The sequence below is a fragment of the Gilbertella persicaria genome (assembly GCF_025201335.1).
Source record: "Gilbertella persicaria strain CBS 190.32 chromosome Unknown B0P05scaffold_12, whole genome shotgun sequence".
NCBI classification, from domain to species: domain Eukaryota; kingdom Fungi; phylum Mucoromycota; class Mucoromycetes; order Mucorales; family Choanephoraceae; genus Gilbertella; species Gilbertella persicaria.
The window spans coordinates 533,797-547,260 of NW_026251973.1; the positions used below are offsets into that span (position 1 = coordinate 533,797).

Genomic DNA, 13,464 nt, shown 5'->3' on the forward strand with positions numbered 1-13,464 from the left:
GTGTATATACAAGTTTTTTTTATTTATTTTTTTTTATAATTTATTTCTTTCTCTTTCTCTCTTTTTCTATTCACAAAAAAATGGGAGAATCTCGTACTGAATTATTAGCATGGCTTAACGACTTGTTACAGACTAGATATACTAAAGTTGAACAAGCAGGAACAGGTATGAGATTATTCTCGGAGGTTCATAGAGGTTAAAAAATAAGGGGTTATCTAGGTGCTGCTTATTGTCAAATCTTTGACTCAATCTATGGTATGTAACTGTCTATAGAATGTAACAAGCTAATATCTGTTGTAGGTGATGTCCCTGTTGGAAAAGTTAAATTTGAAGCCAAGCTTGAATATGAATATGTAAACAATTACAAGATTTTACAAAACATCTTTAAAAAGCACAAGTAAGTCTCTTTATTATTATTATTATTTCTAATCTCTCATTTTTTTTTCTATTAAAAGAATCGACAAGGTAAGATCCTTTAGCTTAAATAGTGGTGTATTGATAGGATTAGATTGTGCCTGTTGATCGCCTGATCAAGTGTAAACTTCAAGATAATCTCGAGTTTATGCAATGGGTAAAGAAGTTTTGGGATCAAAACTACCCAGGAGGAGAATATGATGCTGTTGGGCGTCGTAAGGGAGGTGCTCCTAGTGTAGCTGGTACTCGATCCTCTACCACGTCCAGTGCTTCTGTTGCTAGTTCGGGTCGAGTCAGTTCTGCAGGTAAAAAGGCCACAAAGACACCAGGTAAGGTTATGTAGATGATATAACATATATCTGACATCATGATTAGCAACCCGTAGTGCTAGTCGAGGTGGCCGCACAAGTGTGCTGGATAACCATTCAGCTTCCATGATTATTGACTTGAATAAGCAAATTGCCGAGTTAAAATTGACGGTTGATGGGCTTGAAAAAGAACGTGATTTCTATTTTGGCAAGTTGAGAGAGATTGAAATTGACGTTCAAGAAAACTTGGAACAACTCGAAATTACTTGTGCTGAGACTGAAAGAAACCTTGAAGAACATGAAGCATTCCCTGTTTTACAAAGCATTCAAAATATTTTGTATAGCACAGAAGAAGGATTCGAAGTTCCACCTGAAGATGAAGAAGGAAAAGAGGCCTTAGAATACGACGACGAAACCTTTTAGACACCTAATATTCCCGCCACTTTAATAGTAATAAAAAGAAATGATTCTTCATAAGTGATCTTTATTATAAAATTTGGCTTAAAAGGTATCTACACATATCGCTTACTCTCTAATCAGAACTACTACCAGAATCATCAGAATCAGATCCAGAAGAACTATCAGAGTCACTTTCACTGGAGGATTCTATTAAAGAGTCAATAAACATAAATCTGTTCATTTTACATACCACTATTGAATTTTTCTAAAGTTTTTTCAAGTTCGCGAATCTTTCGATTAGTATCTCTTTCTGAATAATGGGTTCTTGCTTTCTTTGATGCTGGGGAAGAAGCCTTTTTATATACCAGACTCTCGCCTGTGACAAACTCATGCAGCCTGTGCAGAGTGCGTCTGTCTAATGAATCAATATCCAAAACAATTTCCTCTTGTCCTTGCTATGGATATCCTGTTAGTGCTCCCCCCCTCATTTATCACTTATACATGTTCTACTTACTCCATTCAAGTTGGGCATGGAAGACTGAATGATACTCACAACCGTATTTAAACTATCGCCCTGTAAATTATTGATACGTTCACTCAAGTCCTTCTTTTGATCAAAAGAGAACTCGGGAAGTTCTTCCACTACCATATTTTTTGATGGTGATTTACCAGACTCTTTCTTTTTTGATGCTCTCTTTCTTTTTTCTTTAGGAACAGGCTTCTTTTCTTTTGAAACAGCTGGTTTGCTTGGGCGACGAACAGGAGTAGACTTGTCTTGCTTCTTTCTCTTTTGTGATTTTATAGATGCAATCTGTTGAGAAATAGTAGCAATATGACGTTCAAGTTCTGCAATCTTTTCATCGCGTTCTATAGACACGATAAATACAAAGAGTTTTCTTTTTTCTACTTACCATCTTGATCTGAGTCTTCTTCACCATCTTCAAAATCTTCTTCTTCCACCATGGGCGTATGTACAGGTGTAGATGGTTTTTGAGCCCATTTCTCATCAAACACTTTCTCCAGCTGCTTTGCCATTTTACAGACAGGCAAGTTGGGAGGATTATAGGTGTGACAGTTATTGAACATCAGACGAACATCGTGTTCAAATTGTTCAGGGCTATCGTAATCGCCATCTTCCAGCTTACGTTCGATGGTAGACAGGTCCATGGGATGCTTGATAATGTTGACATAGTCTGGAATATTAAGGGCTACCACATCCACAGGCTGCAAAAAGGGGAAATTGATATCCCTGTACTTGGATTTCTTGAGCTCTCGTAATGTCTGAGCACAGAATTTCATTTGAAGGTCGTTCTTTCGGGGGTTGGTGCGTCTTTTTGTGATGGGTTCAGGGTAGTCTTTAGAAGGTGGTGGATGAATTTCTCGTTTGGGTCTACCGTCTTCAGAAATACGGCGTGAAAGTGTGTGGAAATTAGTAGGTTTAGGTAAGGATTTTTTCTTTTTAGGTTTTGTTTCTCCCTCTTCTTCTTCTTCGTCTTGTTCATGGTCTTGTTCAAAGTCGAAAATATCAGGAGAAGCAGGTCTTGGTGGGGGTGTAGCCTATATAAAGAAAAGTCAATTTTTGTATTTGTATCTGGTTTACTTACACCTCTAGAAGGTGGCATTTGTCTTAAACTCTTTTCAAATGCTGTCTCTACATTTTGACACAACATAGACACCATAGCTTCAGGACCATTAAACTTGAAACAGTTATTGAATACCAATCGTATATCATGAATAAAATCCCCCACCGTATCATATTCGCCTGCATTTAACTTTTGGTCTACGGTTGTCAAATCCATAGGATGTTTAATGATGTGTGGATAGTCAGGAATGTTTAGTTTGACATAATCCACAGGGTGTAAAAAGGGAGCAGCGTCTCTGTGTTTCTTTAGGTTTCTCATGATAGCCCCACAATACTTTATTTGATCGCGTGTCATGTTGGTCTTACTTCCTGGTGGAATAGAAGGTGAAGGTGAATTCGTTCTTGACTATATAAAAAGAAAAGAAAGATTCAATGTCATTGTTATTCTATAGATGGTATTTTACCTGCTTTTTATTCCCTTTACCACGATCAAGTAAAGATACATTTTCTTTAAACTTGGGCTTGTTTTCTGTAGTGTCTATCTCTTCAAACTCTTCTGGTTGACTATCAAAATGCATAAGTCTATATGAAGGAAAAGACGCGTCAAGTAACCTACGTTTGTTGCTTTACTGGTTCAGTATCCATTTCCATTACTTATCTAAGTGGGAGAACGGAAAAATAAACCAGGGTAAAATAAAATGAAGTAAAGAAACAGAAAGACAAAGAAAAAAAAGAGTGAGAGAGGGAGAGAAGAATTAAGAGTCAGACTTTAGAACTTGGAGTCATTGCATTTTCCTATGTTTTTTTTTATTTATTTACCTCACTTTTTTTTTTTTTTTTTTTGTTCTCTCTATGGATTTTGATAGGCTAATAAAAAAATAAAAAAAAAAAGAGATTGAAAAGAAAAGATGACTGATTTTTATCCGTCTTGTGCTCTATATATACTCCATCGAACTTTTTTTTTTTTTCATGTGTGACTGTACTGTTTGGACTAACCAATAAAATCCCATTTGTATCTCGAAACAACAAATTTCTATTTTAACAAAAAGAGAGTACAGGGATTCTCTTCTTACTTGGTAATCATTATTACCCTGGTTTAAAGACATGAGTACATTACGATATTTAAGACATTCAAAGATAAAAAAGAAAAATAATTTTTTTTATTGATTTAAAAAAAACCGCGTAACTTTGACAGGGATCTAAAAGAGGAAAGTGAATAACATGTTTAAAAATGTTTAAATATATTTATAAAGAAAAGAGAAGGCCTCATCGATCTTGGTGATATTTTTTAGCTTCATTATCTCTCAGAAGTAGCAAATATGTTTATAATCCCTGGCCCTTTCTCTCATCTTTTTTTAAAGAAAAAAAAATGAATCAATTTACCTTTTTATCAATAAGAAAATAAGAAAAAGAAAGAAAGAAATGAAAAAAAATAGACTCCCCTTTTTTATACCCTGCTATCAGTCAACAGAAACAAGCAAAAGAGAAAAATTTTCTGAAAGTTCGAGAAGTATGACTGTTTAAACAGGACTGCTGTCATCCTCTCTTTTATCTAGCACTCCTTAACTTGACCTAAGGAGGACAATGTCTGTATTCATTATATGATGTTCTTATGTTGATACTTCTGTTCGGTGCATCCAATAGTGACAGCTACAAAAGAATTGGTTATTATGAATAGAATCAAAAGATAGCATACATAGATCACAAAAAAAATGACACTGCATAGATTATTCGATTGTCAACCAACGTAAATCCTAGTGTCTTTTTTTTTCTGAGTTTAAACCATATATATTTTATGCTCTTTTTTTTTTTGCAAGAGGAACATTGTTATGCAGCAAAATGTAACCCTCTCTCCCCCCTCCCCTTGAGACAATCATGATAAGAATAGAAAGAGTCTGTTACATGATAAAGTGTTTCATATGCATACGGCTCATTTTGACAACTGTAAGAGAATAGACAACAATCTTCTTCAAAAATATACAGTACTTTTGACGTCATTTAAACCCACTCTCTTCATCAAGGGGCTAACAGATATCAAAATAAAACTTTTTTGGCTTAAGTATCACAAATAAAAAAATTCAATTTCCAAAGGTGAAATTTATCCAATCATTCTTTTGTTGAGTTTGAATCCATAAGCCATCTAATGCATTCGAGTCTATAGCGTATGGAGAGGGATTGGCCCTCTTGATTTATGTGTGGCTCATTTCCATGACAACCCCAAGCGATGCAGTACTAATTAGAGGACATTTTTCTCTATGGCGATGCATTAAATAGGGTTTTTTCTACTTGATTATGCCATCACAAAATGGATATGCAGTCACGTTTGTCAATGTGAGGCTCAAGTCGTTCAGTATTGATTGGTCAGTCCTTTTTTTTTGCTTTAATTTTTTTCACTTTCTTTTTTTCTTCTCTCTCTCTCTTCTCTTTTTCAGTATTTCTTTCCCTGCAAATATAAACTTTTTATTTGCATAAAAAAAACAAATCGAAGAAAAAAAAAGTAAGAGTTTTTTAAAAATAACGCATGATTATTTAAGCATCATAAAAATAGAAAGAGAAAAGAATAAAAAAATAGACTAAAAAAGACCAAGCAGGAAAAGATTAAAGCAGCTAAAAAAAAAAATCTTTGCTTTAAATTATGGATATTCAAGGCTTTATTCCACCAGCTACAACAGCACCAGAAGATCACTCTGTACTTTCTTACAAAGAAGCCTCATCATCCGATCGTCTAAACTTGCCATCAACTTCGGAATACAAACCACCTTCTATGCACACCATCTTGCCTACTGTTGTTGAGGAAGACTACAGTACAAACAGTCAAGCAAACACTCCCCCTCCTGCTCTTCCTTCTTCTTCTGGTAGTGCTCATACAGTAACCCTGGTTCATGATGAAACAATGCCTTCACAAGAAATCATGGAGGAAGAAGAATACGAGGAAGAAGAGGATGACGATGAAGAGAATAACCGAAACACTTTGAATCCTGCTTTATTGTTGAATAGATATGATAAGCGTAAGAGTAGTCCTGCTATTTTAGGGTTACCATTTGGTTTGAAGCATGAAGCACAACTGAGTTTACATCTATCACAACAAAGAAATTCAATTGAAGCAGCTATGCTTTTGGCCAATTTTAATAAGCTTATGGCTTTTCCAAAAGCAAATGAAAATGAACATAAAGGTAAATACTTGAAAAAATAAGGGGGAGAGAAAAAAAAAAAGACGAGTGTTTGAGCAACAACAAAAAAAGAAGCTCCAAGCATAAATAAGGAGACAAATTATGCGCATAAAAAAAATTTTTTTCCTGCCTAATCTCTATTGCTCACTCTAAAAAAAATTTTGCACTACGACTAATGATAAAAATTTTATAGTTGTCCTCCCACAACAGCAACACTGGCAAGATGATATGTCAATTCCTTCACAAAACAAGTCTTCTTGGGTTGACAAACTACCTACTGAAGCCAATCGTCGTCATTCTTATGATGTTAATATGAGCTGGCAAACAATGCCCGAGTCGTTCTTGGAAAGACCTGATCTTTTGCACAACATTCATCAATCTACGAATTCAATCAACGCCACCAATGCTTCTATTGCTGCTGCCCATGCTGCCACTGCTCCTTCTGCTTCCAATGTACCTGTATTTAAACAAGAAAGCTTCTATCATACGCCTACCAAAGTAAGCTGGAGTCATGATGATTTGCACCCTTCACATCCATTGCCTCCTCACCACCCTCACCATCCTACTCATCCTTACAGTAGCAGCAGTAGTACAAGCAGTAGTTCTGTAGAGTATGTGAATCATCCCATTTCGCCTCGCGGTCGAATGTATCATCCCAACATGAGCTCTCCTCTTGTGTCTCATACGTATTCTCGTTACCCTCAAGAACAACACCATCCTCTTCACCCAGGCATTCCTGTATTGCACCCACTTGCTCGTCAGCCTGAGATGAACAGCCATGGCAATAGTATGAAACGCGAATTAGATCCTCATCAACACCCATATTACACGTATACTTTTCCTCCTCAACATCCAATGCAACCCCCTCCTCCTCCTCCATCTTCTTCCTCCTCATCGCAGCAACGGTATTATTATCCTGCTAATGGCAAATTACCGCTACCCTCACAACAATCCATGGATCCACAACAACAAATATTACTTGCACAGCAAATACATCCTCCACCTCAACTTGTTTCAAAACCAAAGCGTAAAAAGCAAAAAGTAGCACAACATGAAGAATACGAAGAAATACTAGAAGAAGAGACAAATGAAGAAGATTATCCTGAAATGTCAACGCGTGATATTGAAGCAGCACGGAATGATCCTGAGGCAAGACCTCGAAAACAAAAACTTCGCTTTGTAGGTGATAAATATACACCTCAATGGGTAAGATATAATGGTCAGTCAAAAGAAGGTTTATGTGACACATGTAAGCCTGGTAAATGGTTACAATTGAAGAATAGTGCTTATTGGTAAGTTTTTTTTTTTTTTTTTTAAAAAAAACTTACATAAAAAAAAGGTATCATAAACAATTCTTTCATGGTATTTCATCTGTTTCTGGCAAGGAATTTGTTCAACCTCTCGAGACACGTTGGGTTGATCAAGACTTGGTAGAAGGCTTGTGTCATCAATGTCATACCTGGGTTGCAGTAAGCAATGTTAAACGAAAGAATAGTGTGCTTTGGTATAGACATGCACATAAAGTAAGTTATCAATTCATGCCTTGCTCATAACTCACCTATCCATAGTGTCATGTTTATCATAAACCAAAGCCTAATGTACCAAAAAAGCGATAATCCTATTCTTATATGCTTATATGACACATAACCTTCTCTCTCTCCCTTTCTCTTTTTTTTAGAATTTAAAAACTTATGAAAAAAAATCCCTTCCTCTCCTCTTTTTTTTTTTTCTTTTTTTACAAACGTACGCCACATCCTATTACACACACACACACACACAAACACACATATTCATGCACACGCCCTATTTTTTTTTTTATTGTCAGTAACTGTTGTATATAAAATAATGCCAAGTACTTTTTTTACTTTATTTTTTTTTGGAATTGTTCATGCATTCTGTTTCTATATTCATCTACAAATCTCGAGGTAAGGAAACAGAGTAGATCCTTCCACACGTTTTTATTGCTGTGTAACAAGATACATATCGTCTAAATAATCAACTTGGTTTGGCGACACAAAACAAACGTATTTCTTTCTTTTTTATCTCAGGGTCTTGTTGAGGGTCTTTGCATGAATCAACCTAAAATAAAGGACTATAAAGAAAAGAAAGGAAGAAGCCTAGTTTATTATTATCATAAACATTTTTTTAAAGTTTAATTTTCATATGTGTTTGTGTGCATATATATATATATGTGTGTGTGTGTGTGTGTGTGTGTGCATACATGTTCATAAAAAAGGTAATAAAGAGGATACATAGACAATTGAAAACATAAGAGATTTATGAATTTTCTCGATGTGTTCTTTCTCTTGTTCGAATGGCTTGACGTCTGTTTTGAAACCATATTTGTACTGTTCTTGGGCTCATTCCTAATTGTCGACCCAATTCTGCCCTAAGTTGAGTAGAAGGAAAGAATGTTTTCTCAAATACTTTGTTTAATACATCCAATTGCTTTGTTGAGGCTCGTTTTCGCTTTGCTTTCATAGGCATTCTATCCTGTTCTTCCTCCTCCTCTTCCTCTTCTTCTGACGGTTGTTTTTCATAGGATGAAGATGATATGGAAGAACAAGATGAAGATGATGAAGATTGCCTACGATTGTTCAAGAAAAATTCTTGTTCAATTGAGTTTTTTTCTTGATATTGCTTTGATCTTGACTTTCGGAAATGATGATTATCCAGTAAATGGTATTGGTTTGTATAATAGATGTTGTCACTTTGCCAATGGTGTCTTTTAATTGTCTTGTCAGTAGGGCAAAGTAAGAACGCAATGTCTAATGCAGGTGGTTTATTCCTTTGTGCTTCTTTTGTTATTGTTGGTGAAGTATTTTCAGTAAGCATATTGCGAATAGAAAGCATTAGAATGATAAAAGAAAGAAAAGAGAGAAAGATTTTTTTAAAAAAAACGGATGCTTATAAATCTAGAAAATATGTTGTATAGAATAAGGTTAATTCTATTTTTATATTAGAAACTGTCATTTCAGAACAACAATAATTTCGGCTACTTGATTAATCTCATTAGCACAGTAATCCCTGGAAAGAAGAATCTGCATAAACACAGAATGCTGCTTTTTTCTTGATTTCTTTTTTTTTTATTTTTTTTTTTTTTGCTGTTCTATACACATAAAAGTAAATGATGTGATGCGTATTTTAAATAAGATGTTGGTTGCTGTGAATTTAATCTTCATATCCAGTGGTGGGCTTACGAGCACGGTTAGGAACTATTGACATATTAACTACAGTATATTGTGTTGAAATACATACGAGGATATGTAACAGGAAGAGGTTCATAGCCCTTGAATCCAAAATATTCGCGTCTAACCTTGGGAACAGTCCAAACCATGATAGGTCCTATCAAGAGAAACAAGGGTCACATAAGAAAGATGCTCATTTCCTTTTCTTTCTTTCTTTTTTCTATTTACCAGCAGTGCCAAGAACAAATGACCAGAAAATAACAGGTCTCTCAACAGCAAAACGATTCAAAGCACCAAGCATGATAATGTAGTGGTAAAAGAGAGAAGGGGGGGAAGGAGAAGAAAAAGTAAAAATATTTCAACAGCAATCGAACAAAATTGTTAACGCTGTTACAAAAAAAAACCCTCACTGGCCACAGATGATGACGCAGTATTCGGACTTATTGCATAATCTGCTCTTCGTCTCTGTTCTTAATTGTCGTTCAATTCTTTCTATGTAAACAAAACTAAACATGAGCAATTAACATCTCTACTTGATATCTATATATGGATATCCGTATATGTGTATGTATGCTTATAAAAACGGCATATTTATGATCATTACTTGAGCAAATCAATAACATTGATCTCCGCTTAAATCCGTATCTAGGCACCTCGAGTTGGCTCAACAAACTTGTCTTTCTCTCACTTTCTTTTCTTTTCTTTTCCTCTTCTTTTATGTCTATCCTCACTTTATTTGTTGACACGTCTGATGAAAACGTTAGCACGGAAAGACGTTTTGATAAGGGATTAACTATCTCACAACTTAAGGTAAAAGACTTACTGATACCAATGAATCTTACTGGATACTAGTACAAACTTGAACCTATCACGGGTATCCCTTATTCTACACAAAAAATCGACTTATACCAAGGAAACCACTTACTGGGAACATTGGATGATGAGACCAGAATGTTGGGCTCATACCCTGCTGAAGACTACATGCGACTGCATGTGGTAGATACCAATCCTCATCGCGTCAAAAACCAATATACCGATGTATCACTTGTAGAAAAGTTTGAATTAACAGACGATCAATACGAGAAAAGATCAGGTAAAGATACTGATACAGTACGGTCCCATTGATCCTGTATTGAATGCATAGATACCGTCAGAGCATTCAAAGAACGCAACAAACTCGGTCGGTTCTCGGATGAAGCAGCAGCGAAGGAAGAAGCCATTGAGAAAGCATACGAAAAAGCAGCTAGTGGCATCAAAGTCGGAGACCGTTGTGAAGTATTGGGTGATGATGAAAGTGTGCGTCGTTTAGGCACAGTTCGATTTGTGGGTGAGACCAAGTTTCAGCCAGGACTTTGGGTGGGTATTCAATACGATGAACCTTTAGGCAAGAATGATGGTAGTGTACAGGGTGAAAAGTACTTTTCATGTCCACCAAAATATGGTGGTTTTGTACGTCCTACAAAGGTCAATGTTGGCGATTTTCCTGAAGAGGAATTATTAATGACGGACGATGAACTTGAAGAAATGTAACAATAAAACCCTTTACATGTCAAAAAAAAAAGTCTCGGCAGTCACATTCTGTTCTTTTTTTTTTTAAGAGAAAAAAGAAAAAAAAGAAAAAGGTTTTCTTATTGTACATAACAAAAAGAAAAGAAAAAAGAAAGAAAGGATATCAATGTCACTTGAAGAAAAGGTATAGCAATTTACACCGAGAATCAATTTACTTACATACTCGAAAATAGTCTACTGAAATAAACAACAGTTTGAGCAAAGTTACAAAAGAACCTGAACAAAATAGAACAAGGTAAGCTGGATAGGGAACTAGAGGCATGTATTCAGACTCTATTATAAAGGTCGCCTAGTCTTGAACCAGAGGAAGAAGAAGAATTAGATGAATTTGGGCGAGTAAAGCGCCGTAGACAAAAGTTCAAGAACGAACGTTCTGAAGACGAAGCAGACGAACGATATGACAGCGATCGCGGGAGAAGAGAAGACGACTACTACTCACATAGACGACACCGTCAACGCTCTTCTTCTCGTTCTCGTTCTCGTTCTCGTTCTCGTTCACCTAGACGCTCCTACCGCCGCCGATACTCTGACTCTGAAAGTGATTATGAGCATTATAGAAGCAGTAGTCGACACAGACATCACCGAAGCAGCAGATATAGTCGCCATCATCATAGCAATAGTCGAGGAGGAGATGTAAATGGCAAAGATAAAAGACAAGGGGAACGACTAACACATCTTTCATAGGTATATTCAGAAGCAGCTCAATACATTGATACAGAATTTTATCCAACTAAAGTATACGTGGGTGATTTAGAAAATGTAACAGAGAAACAACTTGAATACGCGTTTTCTCGCTTTGGCGCACTTGAAGACGTAAGGCTTGTTGAAGGAAAAGAGTGAGTACGATAAATTAGATATTGAATCTTATTGATTTTTATTTAGTTATGGTTTTGTCACATTTGAAAAGAAGGATGCAGCTTTAGCAGCTATTCGAAGCTTACATGGTACTTTGCTGGGATCTAAACGTATCAAAGGTACAGGAAAATGCATAAAGGTAGAGTAACTAAAATCTATAGTGAATCGTGCAAAAATACCCGAGAGAAACAAAGTTGGATTTGGCAATGTGCCATGGCAAGACGAAGACGGTTTGTTAGCAAAGGAAGCATTATATGAAAACAATCATTCTAGACGCCCCTCCTTGCCAGATTATAGTACATCTACAAGCCTTCCTCTGGATCCTCGAGCTGCCTCAATACCAAACCGAGTTTTGACATCTTATGATGATCTTTAGTTTTTCATTAAATAAATGCAGTTTTTATTGGCTTTCTTATGTGACTGCTTTTTATTTCATTACTTGAGTTATGATTTTTCCATTCCTTTTCTTTACACAAAAGTTCAAAAAGTAATATGTAAGTGTTTTTTTATTTTATTTTTGACCTTGGAATCATCTTTATTTTCCTTTCCTGTGCTAAACAAAATCATGTCTAGGGCATCCCCACGTTCATATTCAAGATCTCGTTCGCGTTCTTATTCAAAAGATCGTTCGCGCTCGCGATCGCCCGTACGTCGTAGCCGATCACAATCAGCTAGTCCAGAACACCTTCACTCTGTTCTGGTAACTAACTTGACGCGTAACGTTAAAGAAGACCACGTTCGCGAAATTTTTAGTCAGTTTGGCAAAATAACTCACCTCGAATTTCCTATCAACAAACTCTGTAAGTAAGCTGATACCTCTATATCGACAAGTTACTTATGTAGGATAGTAAACACAAACAAAGGAAAGGCATACATTGATTTCGAGACACAAGAAGAAGCAGACAAAGCCATCAGCTACATGGATAATGTAAGTATATTCAAATTAAGGAGATTTTTCTTTTATTAAGCACCATATTAGGCACAATTAGATGGTAAGAGATTGGCCTGTGTTGTTGCTCCCAAACAGCGTGAAAGATCTCCTTCCCCACGCAGAGGTATAGAAAAAGAAAAACATCAAGAATTTGCTCATTTGTTTCCATGTAGCTCGTTATACCTCACCCCCACCTTACAGAAGAAGTTCAATTCGTGGACCTCCTCCTCCAGTATTAGGTCGTCGTGGAAACCGTTTTGGAGGTGGCAGAGACAGAGGCAGACGCTACTCCCGCTCACCATCACGCTCACCTATTCGTGGTCGTGGTAGCAGAAGAAGATACTCTTATTCTCGCTCTAGATCAATCAGCAGAAGCTATTCTAGAGGAAGATCTTATTCGCGTGGCCGACGTAGCTATTCGCGTGGAAGACGCAGTTATTCCCGTGATAGACGCAGTTATTCTCGAAGTTACTCGAGAAGTTTAACACCCAGTAGAAGCCCTAGCAGTAGATCGCCTATCAGACGCCTCAGTAGTAGATCCAGATCGCCTATTCGACGACGCTCTTCTTTGAGACGCAGTCGATCTCCCCTCAGAAGACGTAGTAGAACACCTCTCAGACGCACTCGCTCCCCTCCTTCTTACAGAAGACGTAGCAGATCTCTTAGACGTAGTCGCTCTCCTCTTAGTCGTAGCAGATCAAGTTCTTTTGATCGCTCTCTTTCCAGATCCAGAAGAAGAAGCACAAGTATTCGACGTTAAATAGTTTACAATAAACACTCTTCTTTTTTTATTATTATATCAAATATGCGGATAATCTTTCAACAACATGATTCATAGAAGGTCTCTACAGACAATGAATGTTTTGTTTTCTATAAAGATCCTTACCAATGTTGCATCTGTTTCCCACATCTCCATAATTAAGACCAAAAGGTTGCGAGGATACAAGTTAGTGAGTTTGGACATTGGAGGACGAACTTCATGCTCTTTAACAGCAACATACAAGGCATGTTCTGATAAATCTAGGCATAGTTATAGTGTTGATCATAA

The 13,464-nt window shown here is 36.5% G+C and overlaps 8 protein-coding genes across 8 annotated transcripts; 5 read left to right on the forward strand and 3 right to left on the reverse strand.

The window, feature by feature from the left end:
- Window positions 1–61: 61 nt before the first annotated feature.
- On the forward strand, window positions 62–1,203 carry B0P05DRAFT_535518 (calponin homology domain-containing protein). The gene is made up of 6 exons (XM_051577444.1): window positions 62–165; window positions 220–255; window positions 301–397; window positions 456–465; window positions 509–743; window positions 790–1,203. The coding sequence occupies exons 1-6, from the start codon at window positions 81–83 to the stop codon at window positions 1,143–1,145; spliced, it is 819 nt and encodes a 272-aa protein (XP_051436696.1). The 5' UTR covers window positions 62–80; the 3' UTR covers window positions 1,146–1,203.
- Window positions 1,204–3,546, reverse strand: B0P05DRAFT_535521 (Bromodomain-containing protein). The gene is made up of 6 exons (XM_051577445.1): window positions 3,320–3,546; window positions 3,168–3,267; window positions 2,726–3,109; window positions 2,033–2,678; window positions 1,636–1,988; window positions 1,204–1,576 (listed from the first exon to the last, which is right to left on the reverse strand). Exons 1-6 carry the CDS (start codon window positions 3,352–3,354, stop codon window positions 1,364–1,366), a joined length of 1,731 nt encoding a protein of 576 aa, XP_051436697.1. The 5' UTR covers window positions 3,355–3,546; the 3' UTR covers window positions 1,204–1,363.
- A 1,590-nt stretch (window positions 3,547–5,136) lies between these two features.
- On the forward strand, window positions 5,137–7,742 carry B0P05DRAFT_535527 (uncharacterized protein). The gene is made up of 5 exons (XM_051577446.1): window positions 5,137–5,200; window positions 5,252–5,876; window positions 6,067–7,165; window positions 7,213–7,396; window positions 7,442–7,742. The coding sequence occupies exons 2-5, from the start codon at window positions 5,339–5,341 to the stop codon at window positions 7,487–7,489; spliced, it is 1,869 nt and encodes a 622-aa protein (XP_051436698.1). The 5' UTR covers window positions 5,137–5,200; window positions 5,252–5,338; the 3' UTR covers window positions 7,490–7,742.
- Window positions 7,743–7,988: 246 nt separating this feature from the next.
- B0P05DRAFT_535530 (Homeodomain-like protein) lies at window positions 7,989–8,749 on the reverse strand. Its single transcript, XM_051577447.1, has one exon. It carries the CDS (start codon window positions 8,358–8,360, stop codon window positions 8,151–8,153), a length of 210 nt encoding a protein of 69 aa, XP_051436699.1. The 5' UTR covers window positions 8,361–8,749; the 3' UTR covers window positions 7,989–8,150.
- A 25-nt stretch (window positions 8,750–8,774) lies between these two features.
- B0P05DRAFT_535531 (uncharacterized protein) lies at window positions 8,775–9,395 on the reverse strand. Its single transcript, XM_051577448.1, has 3 exons — window positions 9,290–9,395; window positions 9,132–9,218; window positions 8,775–9,088 (listed from the first exon to the last, which is right to left on the reverse strand). Exons 1-3 carry the CDS (start codon window positions 9,360–9,362, stop codon window positions 9,045–9,047), a joined length of 204 nt encoding a protein of 67 aa, XP_051436700.1. The 5' UTR covers window positions 9,363–9,395; the 3' UTR covers window positions 8,775–9,044.
- Window positions 9,396–9,693: 298 nt separating this feature from the next.
- Window positions 9,694–10,682, forward strand: B0P05DRAFT_535533 (CAP Gly-rich domain-containing protein). Its single transcript, XM_051577449.1, has 3 exons — window positions 9,694–9,871; window positions 9,914–10,154; window positions 10,206–10,682. The coding sequence occupies exons 1-3, from the start codon at window positions 9,779–9,781 to the stop codon at window positions 10,589–10,591; spliced, it is 720 nt and encodes a 239-aa protein (XP_051436701.1). The 5' UTR covers window positions 9,694–9,778; the 3' UTR covers window positions 10,592–10,682.
- Window positions 10,683–10,703: 21 nt separating this feature from the next.
- B0P05DRAFT_535537 (uncharacterized protein) lies at window positions 10,704–11,900 on the forward strand. Its single transcript, XM_051577450.1, has 6 exons — window positions 10,704–10,754; window positions 10,804–10,865; window positions 10,915–11,263; window positions 11,315–11,466; window positions 11,513–11,604; window positions 11,647–11,900. Exons 1-6 carry the CDS (start codon window positions 10,737–10,739, stop codon window positions 11,859–11,861), a joined length of 888 nt encoding a protein of 295 aa, XP_051436702.1. The 5' UTR covers window positions 10,704–10,736; the 3' UTR covers window positions 11,862–11,900.
- A 59-nt stretch (window positions 11,901–11,959) lies between these two features.
- B0P05DRAFT_535540 (uncharacterized protein) lies at window positions 11,960–13,195 on the forward strand. Its single transcript, XM_051577451.1, has 5 exons — window positions 11,960–11,979; window positions 12,059–12,285; window positions 12,334–12,413; window positions 12,465–12,540; window positions 12,590–13,195. Coding segments are annotated over exons 1-5 (972 nt in total). The 5' UTR covers window positions 11,960–11,977; the 3' UTR covers window positions 13,177–13,195.
- Window positions 13,196–13,464: the final 269 nt, after the last annotated feature.